Source organism: Leptonychotes weddellii, chromosome 5 (genome assembly GCF_054177405.1).
Source record: "Leptonychotes weddellii isolate Sample4059 chromosome 5, ASM5417740v2, whole genome shotgun sequence".
In the NCBI taxonomy this organism is placed as follows: Eukaryota; Metazoa; Chordata; class Mammalia; order Carnivora; family Phocidae; genus Leptonychotes; species Leptonychotes weddellii.
In genome coordinates, this window is record NC_138373.1 from 121127716 (window position 1) to 121146748 (window position 19033).

The 19033-nt window shown below is 39.3% G+C and overlaps 1 protein-coding gene across 12 annotated transcripts in view; it reads right to left on the reverse strand.

Moving 5' to 3' along the window:
* Positions 1-10667, reverse strand: part of KCNC2 (potassium voltage-gated channel subfamily C member 2) — a 170302-nt gene extending 159635 nt beyond the window's left edge. For 9 of the 12 annotated variants that reach the window (XM_006728223.3, XM_031039254.2, XM_031039246.2 and 6 more), the window contains exons 1-2: positions 10150-10667; positions 8286-8985 (exon numbers count right to left, since the gene is read on the reverse strand). In XM_006728223.3, coding sequence (XP_006728286.1) covers positions 8286-8966 — 681 coding nt within the window. In that variant the 5' untranslated portion in view covers positions 8967-8985; positions 10150-10667. Of the gene's footprint in view, positions 1-8285; positions 8986-9584; positions 10035-10149 lie in introns of those variants that run through there. The other 3 variants (XM_031039235.2, XM_006728221.3, XM_031039197.2) reach the window with 2 other exon arrangements.
* Between the last annotated feature and the right edge of the window lie 8366 nt (positions 10668-19033).

The window sequence follows — 19033 nt, forward strand, 5'->3', positions numbered from 1 at the left end:
CATGACCTGAGCCGAAGGCAGTCGCTTAACCAACTGAGCCACCCAGGCGCCCTTATTATGAACTTTCAAAAGAAAATGTCAATCAAGTGATTAAGAAATTATGGAGTGTTGGGCGCCTGGGTGGCTCAGACGGTTAAGCGGCTGCCTTCGGCTCAGGTCATGATCCCAGGGTCCTGGGATCGAGTCCCGCATCGGGCTCCCTGCTCCTTGGGAGCCTGCTTCTCCCTCTGCTTCTCTCTCTCTCTCTCTCTGTCTCTCATGAATAAATAAATAAAATCTTTAAAAAAAAAAAAAAGAAAAGAAATTATGGAGTGTCTTTTTCCCAATACTACCAGTGACATTTTGGCCCAAGTCCTTCATTTTGATTCCTGTAAAATGCATTCTCCCAAACACTCCCCCAAATTTTAATGTTGTTTACATTTCATCACAGTCCAGTAAGCACCACCAATGACTTAAGTATCCACTGAAGAAAGGCTATAGGAAAAGTTCTTCTGTTCTGTATTTACTGACCTCACAACAACATCCAATCTCATTTGCAGATCTTAACAACAGCTCCAAATATCTTTCACTCCACTGATTCACCAGTTACTCCGTGTGAAATCACCATAATCTGGTTAATTACATGTGAGAAGACAATGCTCTATAAAATACATTAACCACTACCAATAGACTGAACTAGGTTTGCACTGACAAATTCCAAAGACGATAAATCAAGTAAGAGTAGAAAACATATTATAAAAGACACACACACACAGACACACAAAGGGATAAAGGGAAATAATAGGAGGTAAATGCATAAACAGGTTAGTTATGAGGCTTGAAAGGTAGTAGAACAGTGAGATCTAGAACTGGTAGAGAAGGCAGCGATGGAAGGCTGCATCTGACTTGGGATCTGGAAATAAAGTGAATACATAAAACAGTAACAATTTCCCTGCTATTATTGAACAATAGGACATAGAAGAGGGCAGACGCTCCCCATACTATTCCTAACATGCTTGCTGCTTACTAAGAACTAAAATTTGTGCATCTGATGTTAAACACAGTCCAGACTAAGCAACTGAGATTGAATGGGAAGAATAGCATAAGTCAGAAGATCTAAATTCTAGCCTTGCTACCGTCACAGCTAGCCACAGCTATGAACAAGTAAGCTGTCTCACCAGTGAATTAAGGCAGTTGTGCCAGGTAATCACCAGTTTCCTCCCAGTTCTATGCCTCATGAATACCAGAAGTCTGTCATATATGCCAGTAATCAATCTCATTAAAAGAGCATATATTTTGGATGGATGTGCATAATACACACACACATGCACACACACACTAATATTCTCAAATCAAACTTTTAACCCATATTCCTACAAATCTCTTCCATTGCTTAACCATATTAAAATTTTACAAACATATTCCCTGAGTATGTATCTATGACAGTGTATGTATTAATGACAATGAATGTAAATATATATATCTTTTTATGTAAATATGCATATCTTGAAATAGAAAAACTATCTTCCCAAAAGAGAAATATGGAATACTATAATACATATATACATTTACCTTGAAATATTCTTCATTAATGAGTACATTAAAATATAAATTTATTTGAAGTGTGCTAGACAGCATACAGTTCTCTATGCTCATTCTGATAGAATGAGTTATGAAAGAGATTAGAGCTGAATAATTTGACATTATTTTGTGAACACTTAGATGTGTTAGGCATATCTGTAAATCCTCAAGTGAATAAGACTTTCCCTTCTGTATAAGATACAGGAAAGGGAAAAGGATGGGGTCTTTGACAAGGCACTTTTCAAATGGAAATAAAACTGAGATTATCTAATCAGTTATCCTTGTGGTGGATGGATATACACCTGCACTGAAACTTAGATTTAGGAAATGACAGAGCCAATCATCTTTATGGGTTTCATGACAGAGCCACAGCAAAATGATTTCCTGAGATCAATATGTGGTTGAGGAAAAGCTGTTTTCAATGAAAACAGGAAGCTAGGAGCTAACCTGTTTCTATGGTAACCAGAGCAGCAGCTACCCAACAGCTGTAGGAAAAAAAGGGCAGAAAGTTATAAGCGTAAAAAAAACAAACACAAAAAAATCAATACTGGTTTACCTCATTAGTGTATTGGTCCTTAGAGTACAATCACAATGAGGGCAGACATTTTGTTCCTCAACCCCCCCACTACCAGGGGGTTTTAGCAATTAGTATCATTATTTTTCCTCCAAACCTCAAAATCTAAGAGCTGGAAAGAAGTTTGGATACTAGCTAGTCAATGTGTCATTCCCATTTTCTTTTGTTCAGAATAAATCAAAGGAAATCAAGACTCAAGGAAATGAAGTAAATTCTCCAAGGTCCCACAGCTGGTTTGTAAAATCTAGGTTAGTGCATACATCTCATATATCCCACCCCAGACAGTTTTCCAATGCTACTTCCATATATTCTCAACTCTTGCTCTCTCGTCCTCCCAAACACCCACATTTTAGTCACTTTCTGTCAAACTATTGACTACATAATATTAAAATTAATCACCACCGTTCAACCTATAAGATATACATATATACACACCACAGAAAAGATAGCACTGTTTTTATATATATGGGGAGGAGAGACTGCCCTTCTAAAAAAAAGCCCCTTCATATTTCAAAAAGAATTGAATTAAGTTTGTATAATATATTGATGGTTATTGTTGAGACTATGTTGCCACTATGTATTTCCTTCTGGAGATCCGTGTTGCTTTTATTAGTCCTTTAGAGCCCTTACCATTTCATTTGGACATATTTTTAAAGGTTGCCATAATAAAAGTATATGACTCAGAAGTTCAAAAAATATGTGACCTTACTGCATTTACTTTTTTTTTGTAGTAGTAGTAAAAATAAGTGATAATGATATACATTTTCAAATAGGAAAGGTTGACCTGCATTTCTGTATAAGCCTACACATTCTTTATTTTCAGTTGCTTTGAAAATAAGCTTCTTGACAGAGAATTTCCTTGACTCTGATTCGTTTTGTCAACTCAAGTCTACAAATGAGCACTTAACAAAATATCACAGAAAAAAAAGTCATACCTGATCTGTCCAACTACATTCACTTTTGGCATACCTAATGCCCAGCAACGGATCAAATCGCCTAGTTTGCGATCAAATACACAACTCAAAATACAATTTTCTAATGAACTTCCTTGATTCTTTTAATGATGTATTTAATTAGGTACTCTCTGAACCTATCCAATACTCAGAATATAAGCAAAAATTAAATTAATCTGTGATCTGTACAATTAGTGGCCTGAAAAGGGTCAAAAGTACTTAGATATTCATATGCGCAAATGCAAAAACACCATACTACTTACAGCAGACTTTTTTCAGAGATCCGAAGTTTGGATTTGCACTGCCATATAACTGACCATGACCTTTAATTAAAATGGAAGGTATGAAGACACGTGACCACACCCTAAATAGTTTGGTTGTTTTGTATAAGTACAGCCTTCATCACATTCTCCAATAATATTGCAAAGAGCCTATAAATCACCTTACAAACAGAAAAATCAAGATCAAAATAGCCTAACACTTTCATAATAAGAAAAAGACTAACAATATCTTATCATCATTTCTAAATAGAATGTTTTCCTTAATGTGTCAGGCAATATTCCCATTTGAGTTGTTTTTGTTGTTGTTTGTTTTTTGAGGAAAATTTATCTTTAACATCTCTGGAATTTTTTTGCATTGCTTCATTTAATAACGTTTTTAAGAAATGTTTCGTTATAAATAGGGTGGTGAGCTTACTGAGGGCAAAGGACTATATCTTCTCCATTCATTCCCAGTAACTTCCATAGTTGAGTGACTACATAACCAATATTTGTTGACTAAATAAATATTCTAAAATTTGTAATAACTGACAACAGTATTATATGAACAAGCTGTATTTGGCCGATAATTCTTTGAATTGCAGCAATATTTACAAAAGAAAAATTAATACTTTTTTCTTTAATCTTAAAATATGCCTCAATTACCCTTACTTTAATTTTTTTTAAATTAAATTGTACATTTTAAGCTAGCAAGTGGTTATTTAGATCACTTCTTTACTATTTTGTTTTGTGGTTTGAGGAAGAGGAAAAAATGATCTGTAAAAAGTAAATAAAGTATGTGCAATTCTGAATCCAATTCTATATGTTGAAATTTGAATTTTAATAGTTTTGAGGAGTATATTTTAATAATGCTGTGGAAATAACCAATTTAAAATGCTAATGAAGTGAAGATTTTCAAGATTAAAAAAATGATGGATTCACTATCACAACCCATGTATGATTCAGGATGATCTGCACATAATGATATATTAGATAAAGATCCAGAGAATGTATATAAAATGATCTAGACCCAAAGACCAAAAAGCCAACATCTTAAATGTGGTTCCATAGCAGTTATTCTTTTTACTGTTTAGGGGCACCTGAGTGGCTCGGTCGGTTGAGGATCTGACTTTTGGTTTCAGCTCAGGTCATGATCTTATGGTCATGGGATCGAGCCCCAGTATAGGGCTCTGTGCTCATCAGGGAGTCTACCTCAGATTCTCTCTCTCTCCCTCCGACTCACTCTCTCCCTCTCTCTTAAATAAATAAATAAAATTCTAAATAAATAAATAATAAAATAAAATGCTCTTTTAAATTAAAAAAACGTCCTAACAGCTAACCAACTATATACAAGTCACCAAGGAAGAGCCACCCTGTAAAGTAGAACCTAATTCAATCACCTTCACTCCTCCCAAAAAATAAGTAAAAAGAAGAGAGATAAGGAGAACTTAGAACAGCTCTCAGCTCTTTAATATAGGGAGGAAATTATTTAAAATATTTTGATTCTAGTATTTTGCCTTTATCTTATTTTTTTAACTTCTAAATAATCTAGAAGTTCTATCAAAGAATTTCTGCTTGACACCCGTCTACTTACCTATGATCTAATGTTTTCAGAGGAAAGCACATACAAGCTTCATTTCCCTCTTAAACTTAGATATTAAATTGGAAAGATACAATGCATAACATTTTCACAAATACATCTAGGCATCCTTGATTTTTGCTATTTGTAAATATCACTCAATGGCATCAACAGCATAATCTCTCCTTTTCTTTCCTGATCTCATTTTCTCCAGAACAGGTTTCCATGACAACTTATATGTGATTTTTTTTATAAATTTCTATTTTGGAATACTATTCTTAAGGATAAGAATTCATTTAAGTATAAATATAAACTTACTTACCAAGTTAACCTGGACAATCTTGACCTTTCAAATATGTATTTACATCATAAATATAAAGCAATAGAAGCGGGAAATGCCAACCAAAACAGAAAGCAAAAATGCAGTGTTATAAAATTAAATTAATTATCCCGTTCCTATCACTGTTGTTTCAGTGTGGCACTTAAGATCATAAAAGTTAGAAATAAAACACTTCTACTATATAATTGAATCAATCTCCTCAATATTGGGAAAAGATAAAGATGATGACAGGTATAACAAACTGAAAAAGGAATTCAGACAGTTAAAAATGTTCATCTCAAGTATATCAATAAAAGATGAACTAATGTAAAAAAAAGTAAAGAGGGTTTATAAAAGTTAAATACTTAACTTCTATTAAGAACAAGACTTGTGGCAGTAAGACCACAGCTGAAGTTACCTATAAATTACCACACTTGATAATTGATTTATGTCTTCTAGAATCATGTCCGTGCAAAATATAATTTCATCCTGTGACCTCCCAATGTAATTCTATTTATCACACTAGTCAGATAACATTAAGTCAGGCCATCATCTGAACTAAGAGTTTATATAAAAATATTAAATCACATTTAAGTAGAACGGCAACTTCTGGTTACTCTTTTTTAGGCAACCCCTAATAATTTGAAAAGGGATTTCCCTGAAGACAAGTCCCATAGATGTTAGCCAGTCTAAAAGAAAGAAAAACACTACACATCGACTGGTCAATAAAAATGCAAAGTTCAAACAGGGTTCAAGAAGTCAATTTGAATTCCATATTTTCACTCTAATGTTGGGCAGTGAAGGGTAAAAATTCTACCAAAGTCCTGGAATACATAAATTTTTTAAAAAGTCATAGATGACCTTTCAAAGTTCAAATTCTAGGAAGTGTCTTATGCTGCATTAAATCTCAAGAGCAACATGATCTGCGGAGATTTCATAAGCCAGTCAGTTATAATCAGTGGTTGTGGTAAAGAAGGACCTGGGGAGGATGTCATGAGACCTCCAGCATAATTTTGGATCTGCTATTAACTTGCTGTATGACCTTGGCCATCACTTAGCATCTGCAGTCCTCATTTTCCTCATCTATAAAATAAAGGGTCTTCATGAAGTGACCTCAAGGAAAATTTCCAGGTCTGTGATTCTCAGCTGATTCTGCTTCTAATGGCTCTTTGACCTTGTGTTAATCTCTAATATATCTGTGTTCTTTCCTCACCTGAAATGGATGCATATCAAACCCTTAATATTGTTACAATGAAATCTTAGTAAGATTTTTTAAAAACTATTTTCAAGTTAATAATCTACCCTTTGACCAATAATCAATAAAATCAATTTCCATAGCAATAATAAAAATTGAATACCATCATAAAGTTTTTGCTATGCAATCTAGCCTACAATAAAAGACATTATATTATCATGAGGAAAGATAATAAAACGTTCTGTCTCTTTTATAGCGCGCTATCTGGAAAAGAAAAATCACATGATGAGCCTAAAAACAAATTCAGATTATCTTTTTAGCCACCAAGTGGAAAGAGCACTGTGGCACTCAGCTGGAATTGAAAAAAACACAGATGTAATTGTCATGAGTCTGTGATTTAACTTAAGTAAATACGCACTTGTTTTTGTTTTTGCTTTAAATCCAACTGTTGCTGAATTTATAGAATGGTCTTAAAAGGAAGATATCAGAGTTGAAGTTATTGATTCTATATTCAAATATAATAATGTGGGCATACTAAAATTTATGTATGCATTTAAATGCCAGAACCAACAGAGGAGCAATGCTTGAAATTGTCTCTTTCATATTCTATTTCAAACTGAAAACAAAACATATCCTCAGCCTTCTAAAGTGGTATCAAAAACACATCTTCTGAGAAGTTATTAGACTGACAGCCGCACAATATCTCAGATGCAGAGACTTCTGACATACAGAAGAAGACAATAATGAGGATGGAGCCAAAGTGAGGCTGCCTAGGGGGTATTTTTTCTGGGTGTCAGAAGCAAACCAGAAACATGCAGTCGCAAAGATTTAACTAAATACACTACTCCATTCTTGTGTATAATTAAAAACCATTCACATACTGTATAATTTTTGGTTATTTATATTTCTTTTATTTCCTTTAAACTGGAGAAACTATTATTGGTAACTTTTACAGTCCCTTCATGGGATTCTGAAGAATTAATTGGGAGTGTCAAGGACTAAATTTAAACTGTCATTCAAGCTAGAAACTGAAAAGAAAAATTGAGGACGGAGTCACAATCTAAAGAGAAATAAAGTTTGCAACAATCTAAATTACCCAGATTTAGACAACTGGACTAAACTAGCATCAAAGTGACTGATTCACATTCAACCTGTAAGAAACATAGATACAGCCCAAGGCGGAAAGGACCAGACTCCACAATTCAGTGTGCAGGTGGGCTCTCTGGTCAACTCACTGGGACAAACAATTCAGCAGTCTTCTCCTTTGGAAGGAGACAGGACCATGCCGCACCATGACCCCCCCCCCCCCGCACACCCCCCCCTCCAGCCACCTACTAGATTCCATTTCCCCACCTCTGTCTTCAGATTAGATCCCTAATTGGATCCACTGCTTTGAGTCAGATGTGAAGGAGTGTCAGGCCTCACTGAAAATGTCAAATCGTGATGACCTGAAGAAACATCCAAACTAAAGGAAAAGTTGGAACAAAAGAGTCAGGAAAAAAAGAATCAGGACGAAGCACGATACCAGTTTCAGGACAAGGTTCCAGACAGACTTGCTTCCCGAGAGGTCGATATTTGCCCTTTAGCTCCCATCTGCTAAAGTAAATCTCAGTTTGAGTGGAGGAGGAGAAGAGGAGGATGAAGGGGACGGACCGGGAGGATGGCAGCCAGGGTCCCTGAGTTTACCTGACACCAGACGGGCTTCTAATCTCCTCCTTAGGGAGCCCTGTTCTCTTCTCCCGCCCACCCCCTCCCGCGTCCCAGAGGCCTTTGATGGAAAAGAACAGAAAATTGGGGAAGGAGTTGGAGGGGCTGGAGCAGCAGGAAAGGGGGCGGTTCTGGCCTTACCCTGGCGGCTCTGGACGAGTAGGGGTCCTCGAAGAGGGCCCACATGCGGGGCTGCAGCCTCTTCCAGCGGCCAGACTTGCCGTCGGGGCCCCCCAGGCCCGCGGCGTCCTCGATGCCCAACCTCTTGGCCGCCAGGTCGTCGTCGTCACCGGGGTCGCCGCCGATGAGGTCGGGGGTCTCGAAGATGTCGAGCGCCTCCTCGGCGTCGCGGTGCTGCCGGTAGGTCATCCAGCAGCAGGGCTCCACGTCCGTCTCGTCGATGCCCCAGAAGGCCAGCTCCTCCTCGAAGAGCGGCCCGCACACGTCGGCGGGGCAGTGCAGCTTGCCCGTGCGGTAGTAGTTGAGCACATAAGCGAAGACGCCCGGGTGCCGGTCGAAGAAGAACTCGCGGCCGCCCCCGGGGTGGTCGCCGCCGCCTCGGGGACTGCAGTTGCCCGCGCCGCCCTCAAAGCAGCCGCCCGGCCCGGGGGACAGTGGGGGCGGTCGCGGCGGCGGCGAGAGCGAAGGGGGCGACGGCTGCAGCTTGTCGCCCGCCGCCGTCAGGCAGTCGCCCTGGGGCTCCGAGGCGGCGAGAAGGGCCAGGCGCGTCCCAGGCAGGGTCTTGAGGGTGCTGCGGTAGGTTTCGTGCCGGGTGCCCCCGACATTGAGGATCACCCTCTCGTTGTTCTCGATCTTGCCCATCTCTGTGGCTCAGACATGACTGGGGGGAGGCGAACACAGCGCCAAGTTAAAGATCTCGGCCGTCAGAGCCGCACCATGACCCCCACCCCCACTCCGAGCCCGAGTCCCAGGATGCCGGCTTGGAGACAGGCGAGGGGCAACTGACCCTCCCAGAAGGAGATGCGCGCCCAGCCCTGTCCCCGCCTCAAGCAGCACACCTTCCCCAGGCTTCCAGAACACCAAGGAAAGTGGTCCCAGCCTCCCTGACCTTCCAGGACACCTTTCCTGCCTCACACCTTTCTCCCCTTCCTCTGATCTCTCCTACTTCATCTTTTCACCCTTCACCCTCCCTCCCCTCCGTCCCCTCTCACAGAGAACCTGCTTCTAGGCCCGAACCCCCACTCCTCTCCTCTCCTCTCCCCAAAGCCCTTATCCCTACTTCCTAGACCCTTTCTCCTCCTCTCTAGCTCCTTACTCTCCCCCTGCCCTGGCCCCTCTGCTCCCCTCCCCTAAACCCTCTTTCCTCCTTCCTTGGCCTGGAGGCAGTTCCCTTAGCCAAGGAGTTTCTCCGCTGAGGCAACTTGGCAGTGTTGGGTGAGAGCCCCCAGTCGGGCGGGAGAGCCCCCATTCCACGCGTACCCTCGGTACTCGGGACGGCTCGCAGCGCCCTGGCACTCGGGGAGTGCCCTTTGCGTGCCCTGTTCTCGGTTAACTCCCCCTCTCCCTCACGGACCAGGCAAAAAGACTGAACGCTCCCTGCTGTTGCCTTTCACCAAGGAGACCTGTGACTAATTTCCTGATCCAATTTCCTTTTCAGATTATTACTGTTGTTGTTGTTGTTGTTGTTGTCAATATTATTATTACTTGGGAAAAGGAAACCACTAACTAGGTTCCATTTTTGAGAATACGAATGATCAGTGCATCCCACCCCATCCCCCTTCCCAAGAAAAACAAACGCCTGGGGGATGCAGAGTGGGGGGGTTGCTTTCTAGGAGGGGCGAGGCCCTGGGAAAAGCCGCTGGAGGCACACCCCCCGATCCCTGAGCTGACAGTGTCCCCGTTTCCAGTCTCCCAGCCACCTCTCCCCAGGGCTTCACCTCCACATTCCCATTGCGGAACGGGAGGGGGGTGGGGGGATGCCTGTCTGCAGGGTCAGCATGCCCTTCCCGGCAAATCACCCCCTTTCCCTCCCGCCCCCAGATACCTTAACGAGACCGACAGAAAAGTGGTTCTGCTTTGGTTTCCGAGTGGACGAGGTTCTCCGGGCAGCCGGACTGAGTCCTGACACCCAGCCGAGCCGCCCTTCTCCAACGAGAAACTACTTGTTGGCGTTTTCCGGGTTCAGGTGGTTGGGCCGCTTCTCGGGGCGCTGGGGTCGCGGAGCCAGCCCCCGCCGGCCGCCGGCCGCGCTCCTCGCCTTCATTCTGCGAGCTGCCGGCTCGCCCCGCGCCAACCTCCGCGCCCCGAGTCACCATCGCGCAGGGCTGGGCAAACCATGGAGCTCGGGGCGGGTCCAGCCGGCGCTCCGCGACCCCGCCGGGAGCCGGCACAGCGGCTGGCCGCGGCTACAGCGGAGCTGACCGGAGGTCAGGAGGGCTCACCCACTTGAAGGGGAAGTCCCCCGGCTCCGACCCGGACCTGCAGGTTTTGTTTCTCCCCCGAAAGCAGCCGCTGCTAGAGCTGTCCCTTCCGCACCACTCGCCGTCAACCACCCGCGCCAGAGCACAGAGCTCAGGAAAGGGTGGGTGGGTGGGTGGGTCTGGGGAAGCTCTCTTGTACCAACCAGGTTCATATATTTTTCTTCCGTGAAGCTCTATCCCCACCCTCTCTGGAGCTTCTGCCTGCCTTGTTTACACCCCACTCTCCACACCCTTTCTCTTCCCACTGCCCCACCCCTCCCAACAAGTGAGCATCTCTAAGACCAATTCCTTTTTTTTTTTTTTCCTTAATGACAGCTGATGGGAGAGATAGGTCTACTTACAGGTGACAAGTGAGTCTTGTTTCTCGCGTCTTACACATGGCTCTGGCTTGCTCTTTCCAGTCAAATGTAGGTCTCCAGTCACCACATCATGGTTATATAAAACAAAACAAGTTTAAAAAGTTTATTCCAGGAACATAATGCTCTAGCAAGTGAAAATTCAGGTTTCTTTATCAGAAGCAACAGAGGCGAGCTACAGATATCCAAGTACCAAAGCAATTATCTAATTAGCCAATTTCTTCCTCTCAAATTTTTATTGGGCCTTGTATTAGTTTGTTAGGGCTACCGTAACAAAGTACCACAAACTGGACTGTTTAAACAGCAGAAATTTATGATCTCACAGTTCTGGAGGCAAAAGGTAGAAATTAAGGTGTGGTCAGGATTGGTTCCTTCTGAGGGCTGTGAGAACTGAACCTATTCCAGGCCTCTGTCCTTGGCTTGCAGATGGCGTTCTTAGCCCTGTGTCTCTTCACATCATTTTCCCTCTATGCATGTCTGTGTATCCCTTTTTATGTAAGAACACTTGTCATAACAAATTAGGGCCCACCTTAATGACTTCATTTTGACTTGATCACCTCTGTAAAGACCCTATCTCCAAAATAAGGTCACACCCTGAGGCCCTGGAGGCTAGGACTCCAACATCTTTCTGTTTTGGTGGGGGGAGGGGGATGGTGCTGGGACACAGTTCAACCCATACCATTTCACACCACCAAACAGAGCGTGTGTTTTTGTGTCTGTGTGTATATTGAGAGAGAGAGAGAGAGAGACTCTATTCCACAGGTATAGCTTGAAAGGATTGAAATCCGTGGAGTAGGTAAAACACCAGGTTGTACATGGGAAGAAGTCTCTTTGAAAAACATATCGATATTGACACCGCGATTGAGAAAGTGCAAGAGTTATGAATTACTATATAAGAAAGTTTTCACAATATATAGGACTGTAGGGTGGACAGTTAAATATAAACAGTTCCTTAAGAGAACACCTATCTGTTAGGACAGTAGATCATTAAACAAAGTAAAGAACTAAAAAGTGTCTGGAAGGTTATTAATGTCTAGGAAACCAATGTAAGATAATATGATATGTATCCACTCATAAGAAATTTACTAACAGTATGTCAGTCCATGTGTCGTAATAACCTCAGGAACAGCTATATGGACCCAGCCTTGTGACAACAGAAATTTGCCTTTACTAACACACACACACACACACACACACACACACACACAAGTGTAAAGCTTAACTGCTGAGGGAGTGATTCTAGTTTAGTACTATTATCAATCTCTGAGGCATTTCTTAAAATAAGTGATAGTAAATTTCAACTGCCAGAAAATTTCCAAAGAAAAATTATATTCAAATTATAACATACATTCTCATATTATCTAGATGGTTCCTTATATAGCTTAATGTAAATTCAATAGGGAGAAAAAGGCATATGGTTTGCTTTAAAATAAATTAGCAATAGTAAGTGTAGTAACAGAAGCATTTATAATAATAGATAACATTTACTGAGATCTTACTATGTGCAAAATGTTTTACATGAATTACCCCTTTTAATTTAAATGGAGGAAATATTCACATTAAATTATAAGACTTCCAGAAAGATAACTCATACAGATGGCAGAACTCAATAATGGAAGCCTTTAGCTTGATAAAATTAAATTTGTATTATGAGGGATCTACAGAGAAACCAAAGGGGGGGTGGGGAATGCTGCAAAAGACTCATGGAAGGGAAATGAGAAAACAAAGGTCTAATGAATCAATTTGAGCCTGAGGTTATATAAGCTATCTAGAAATAATCACATCGACAAGAGGATCATCTTTTAGAAGAATTCAAACTTTTCTTGTGATTCACAAAGCACTAGATGTGAAACCAGAGAACATTTCAGATAAGTTTGAAAATAAGAATGTGGAAAGATAGAAGGAAGAGATGTGCATACCAATGGAGATTTGATAAACAAAGCAGTGAATGAAATACAGTCTCTCTCTCTCTCTCTCTTTTTTTTTTTTTCTGGTCAGTATAAGAGGGGAAGATCCTAAGACAAATATCCAGGCTTCATTATATAAGACAGGAGAGAACAGAAAACCCCTCCAGCTAACTAACTCCCTGATGCTTCTGTAAAAGACAGATAAAAGTGAAAAGAAAGCAAATTTTTGAAAGATGGCAATGGAAAACTGAGGTGGAACAAACAGTTGTGATCTCCTTTGTTGGCCTGTGAGGAGCAAGGATTTAAAAGACCCCATGGACATTACCCCTGGCTGAGAAGTAATTGAAATGCTGCTTTCTTTATGTCCTCCAGTCAGCATCACAGAAGGACTACCGACAGGGAGCACTACATCACCACCGGAAACGTGGATTGATCTCATTAAGCCACATTGTGACAGTCAGGAGGACATACTTGTGAAAGTTTAACAGTTGAACAAATTAACTCTTTTAAAGTTCAGTATAAGGATTTTAAAAATATTCTTCACCTTCAAAGAGCCATATATTCATGGACACAATTCCTCTGCAGATTAAAAAATGGCCACAATTGCCCATCCCACCCTATAGATATGCCCCCTTTATAATGTGACTTTGCATCTTCTCCCATCAAATCTCTTTCTCCAACCTCTGAATCTGCACTGGCTTTGTAACTTGCCTTAGCCAACAGAATGAGGTGGAAGTGATATTGTACCAGTTTAAAGCCTTGGCTTCAAAAGGTCTTGCATACTTCTGTCCTCTCTCTTTTTTGGAACCTTACCCTGGTGCTATGAGAATAAGTCTTAACTGGCCTGCTTGATGATGAGAGACAGATATGCCAGTATCTCTCAATCTCTGTCTCTCTCTCTCTCTGTCTCTCTCTCACACACACACACACACATACACAGATTTGCAAAAAAAGAACCAGTATTAGGAAACAAGTCAGAGGATATAATAGAGCAAGGATTTAAAAGAAATAAATACCTAAAAGAAATAGAGTGCCCCTGACAGCTAAAACTTCTTATCTCTGCCCCAGATGAATCACGGCTAATTCCCAGAAGCAGAACTGCCTTGCTCTTATGTATATGTCCAGAAGAACTGTCCAGCTGAACCTAGCCCAAATGCACTGACCCACAAAATTATGAGCTAAAACAAGACTATATCTAGGCTAGTAAGTTTTGGAGTTGTTTGTTACAAAGCTGATTCATCCTCTAAGTTCCCTTTATCTGAAAAGTATAAAAAAAAAAGAAAAAAAATTGAGCTTACTTACCTATCCTCTTAACAATAACATTTATATCAGGTATTGCAAATTCTAAAAGAAAATATATGAGATATATTTTCCTTATTCCATACATTTTGAGAGGCAGTATTTCACAGTGGTTAAGTCCACGGGCCATGGAGACAGGTAAACTGGAGTTCATTATCTGAGTGTTACTCACCAGAGGTCTGACCTTGAGAAAATTGCACAACTCCTTGGACCTCAATTTGTTCTTCTATAGAATGGGGAGAATGACACCATACTTAATATGAGGATTAAATGACATAAGGCCAATAAACACTTAAGAAAGTTTCTGGAACATTTTAGGCATCTACTAATAGTAACTTTTATTGCCAAATGACGAAGTCTCACACCAAAATAACATGATTAATAATTGACAGAAGCAGGGCCATAACCATATCCTCTGATGACAATCCTAAGCCCTATCTATTCTACCATCCTGCTTTGTACAGAGGTCAAAAGTAGGTCAAATGCTGGATAGTCCCCAGAGATGTAATGAAGTGAAAACCCTAGAATCCTTGCAGTAAGTCTGCATCCTTCTCAAATTATTTTAACTTGAAAATGTATGTATTAACCATTTTTAATGACCTAATTTAGGCAATACACTTTTTTTTAACTACCCAGCATAGTTACTTATGACAATTATGATAAGATAGATGTACACATGACGAATTCATGGATTACTAATTTTACAACTTGGTCATTTGATTTGCCAGAAATATATATTTGCATTGCTTGTCAAGAGCAAGAGTCTCTGTATAAATACCCAGCATAACAACATAGACAGCCAATTTGAGCTTACTGTATACTTAGAAAATTAATGTGCAAGAGTGCTGAGAAAGGCATTTTAGGTTGAAGGAAGAGAAAAATTTTCCACGAATATAGGATGATGTTGACTGATGAGCATTAAAAGCAAGAGTTGAAAATAACCTTCTTGTTTTGAAAAATTATAGGTCATAGTCCTCTGCACCAGCCATTCATTTTAATAGATGATGATGATAGATGGATGATAATGATAGATTAGATAGATAGATAGATAGATAGATAGATAGATAGATAGATAACCTTAGTAAATGGAGCAACGCATTATCCACCATACTACTTGAAGTCATTGTAAGTAACTTACATAAGGGGCAATAAGCAGTAGTTTTTTTCTAGAATGACTGCTCTACCACTCAGATATTGGCAGATATCAATAAAGTGCACTTTACTTTCTAATGTTCTTGTTCCTCAATAGGTCATGGATGCTAGATAAGAAATTTCATTAAAATTTTATAATCTGTATTTTTAGTACTTTCCTGCCTTCTATTGGTAATTATTTCACACTTGTATGACTTACTCTATCACATTATATACATTACCAGATTTCCTGTCTTTACATTTTCTTTATAACTTCCCAGCCTTGGAAGAGTTCTATGCTTTGAAGTATATCAGACTCTCTTGAGAAAATTTTTAAAATGCAAGTCTCCACCCTGGGATTCTGATTCAGTTGGTTTGTTCTGCACCAATTTCTGCAATTGGAAATCCGTGTTTTTAAGAAACATCTTTCACCTTATGAAATGTCCATGGGAAGCTATATTGAAGTGAATTTTCATAAAAATATGACAAGAAATTAGCTGAACATTGCATCTGCAGACTATTTCAAGGAGGGATGGGACAGGAAGAGAACTAACATTTATTAAAGATAAACTATAGGTATACTTATATATAATTTTATTATTCATTACAATAAGTCTTAACAAGCAAGTGTTGAAATACTCATTTTCTTCATATTAGGCAAGGAATTGTTACAGTGATTAAGGAAAAAGAATTATTAGTAATTGCAGTAGTCAAAACTTTCTTAAGTACTTAAGCACAAAATAAAATGCCAAGAGCTTTAGATATAACTCATTTGATCCTCAACCTGTGATTTTACCAGCATTATACTAATGAGGAGACTGAGACTCTGAAATGTTATAGTAACTTGCCCAATATCACACAGCTAATAAGAGACAGCTGGTAAAATTCAAACCCACAGGTGTTTAATTCCATTGCCTGTGTCCCAGAGAGTAAATGGTAGAGCCATGATTTGAATATATGTAGAACCATGATGTGAATAGGAAATAGAAGATTGCAGACATGACAAAAAAATAAACAAACTTGAAAGATACCAATTGTTTAGTGAATTGAAAACCCATTATCAAAATATCTCAGGGCTATATCTCTTCCTTCTGTTAAATAAACAGCATATGATAAAAGCATAATCAAAATAGGTAAGTAAGGCAGCTATTTTAAAATGACTCTGTGTTTGTTTGATATAAAAGGAGAAGAATGGAAACCATGAGTCACAAATACTGTTCTGTAAAAGGTTGGAAATAATCAGGTTGGTTTCCGCAAGAAATAAAAAGTAAGAGCTCAAGAAATAAGGAAGTTGAAAGAAACTTGCAATAAAACTAAAGCAGATATAGGCACACCAGTTTAGCTTCATTATTAGAAAAACATCTAGACAGGTGGAAAAGCAGGCTTCTGAAAAGCTACTGTATGCAGGTTTCAAACGGAACTGAGGCAAGTAAAAATAACAGTCAGGGCAAAGGGGCAATTCTAAAGAGGATACAGACAGAGGAAAACATTAGAATTCTTCTCCTTTAACCAGACCATGGAAACCTGCTTTTCATTTTTATTTTTATTTATTTTTTTAAAGAAATAGAACTATGGGATAGCAGAGAATATCATGTAATTTGTGAGAAAGAAGTGAAAAACAATATAAAACTACAGTATGGATTACCATGACAAAATCAATCTCTCAAGAAAAATATTATACCTCACACCAAAACACACAGTTAATTGTTTTCAAGAGATATAAAACATTATTTGAATTTTTGTTAGAGGAAAAACATCAGTTTCAATGCCATCTTTAGATACATAATCTTAAAAAGAATCCAGTATTCTCTGAATGTCTTGAATCTTTTTATTGCCATAATTAAATTTGAACATTTAGTTAAATTGATTTGAGAGCAGCATTGGTTGATTTCATTTCATTACCGTGATGGGTGATACAATTTATTAATGAAATATGAGCCAAAAGAATACTTACAATACACATTCCTCCCTAATCCTAAACATAATACTTCCTTCTTTTACTAGTAATCATTTCAACAGATAGTTTTGTCCCCTTTTAGGCAATGACCAAACATATGTATTAGGTAAGTAGAGGCAAGTTAAAAAGCATAATTGAGCACTGTAACTAAATTGTTCCAAAGCAGAGCAAACAGAATGCCTAGAACTAAGCTCATCATCCATCACTTCAATCTCCAGTTCAGCCTTCTCCAAGTCTTCCTGAAATCTACTGAGTGGCAGCAAAATGCTCAAGCCAAAAATTTGGAAGACTTTAATGACAGACTTTTTTCTGCTTCCTCTCCAAAGTCAACTCTGTTACCAAGCTCAGAAAGTTCTTTCTCCTAAGCATCTTTCAAGTCTTTTCTTTTTTTTTTTCCATTCTTAATTGTCCAAGCAGTCAACATCTCTCACCTGCAAGATATCTATCCACAGCTCCATAACAGAGCTCTCTGCCTTCAGTATGATGCCACAAAATCTATTCTGCAAGGCATGGTCAGAATGGTCTTTCAGAGAATAGAGATATTTAAGGTGTCCTTGTCGTTTTGATTGATTACCTATCAATGGCTATCTCTTGCACTCACAGTAAATCCAAATTCCTTAAAATGTTCCTGTCCATCTCACCTGGATCATGTCTTCCTGATGCTTTCTTCTTCCTTAAACCACCTGGGGACATTCCCACATGCTGTTCCTTTTCTGGAGCCCTCTGCCCCCTCCTCACATGTAAACTGCTAGTCAACCTTCAAATCTCAATTTAAACATGATTACCTCCTCGAAAGCTTCCTTCATGCACTAAAATCTATTGTACTACGTGTACTCAGTACTGTGTGCATGCACATAGCATCCTTTATTTCCATCATCAGGACACTGAGAACCCAGTTCCTTGTTTAATTGTTTGTCTCCCATCTAGACTATAAGAACTAGAATCAAGTTTATTTTGGCCACAATTATATCCCCCAATGTCCAGTTTAGTGTCCAGTTTCCAGTGATCTGTGATGATAATAATAAGGAAGATGATGACGATGATAAAATAATTGCAGTGGTGATTATATTGCAAATGGTGATCCTAGTTATCATTATTTGTACCTACCATCTTCCAGGTTCTGTGCTAAATAATTCCTATGTATTCTTCCATTTGGTTCTCACAACTACACTTTAGTATATGTACTATGATCATTTGCATTTTATAGATAAGGGCATGTACATATAGAGAAGTTACTTAAATTGCCTGAAATCAAGACCGTAGTAATTGGAGTAAATAAAACTTGAATCCAGGTGTTTTGCCTGCAAAGGTTGTCTTTTTCAATAATATTTGTACTGAATTTTGTTGAATATTGTAGGCAATGTGGAAGAAATTGTTCTTTATGAGTCTGAGTTTCTATAACTAGAATTTTAGGTATTGGATTCTTATTTTATTGGATTTCTGAGGTTTCAACCTTATTCACAATGTAATTCTAATGCTTTCATCTCTGCTTCCTTTTCTTAAGACTTCTAAGTGTGGTATTTCCTTGGGTAATTACAAAACCCATAATATACAATAAGTTTGAAAAGCTAAAAGGTTTTTAAAGAGTATTTGGAGGGTTAGATCAATGTCCTCCTAATTTTTAAATTAATTTAGTGACACTATTTTTCAGTTAATACCCTGTTCTAATATTAGTCATCTATACTTAAAAAATAAGAAGAAAACGTCTTCCTAAAAATAAGGAAGCTTCTTAGTCTGCTTCTTATCTGAAGTAGGTAGAGTCCAAAAGCCTCGCTTCATTTTGTACGTTCTCTGCCCC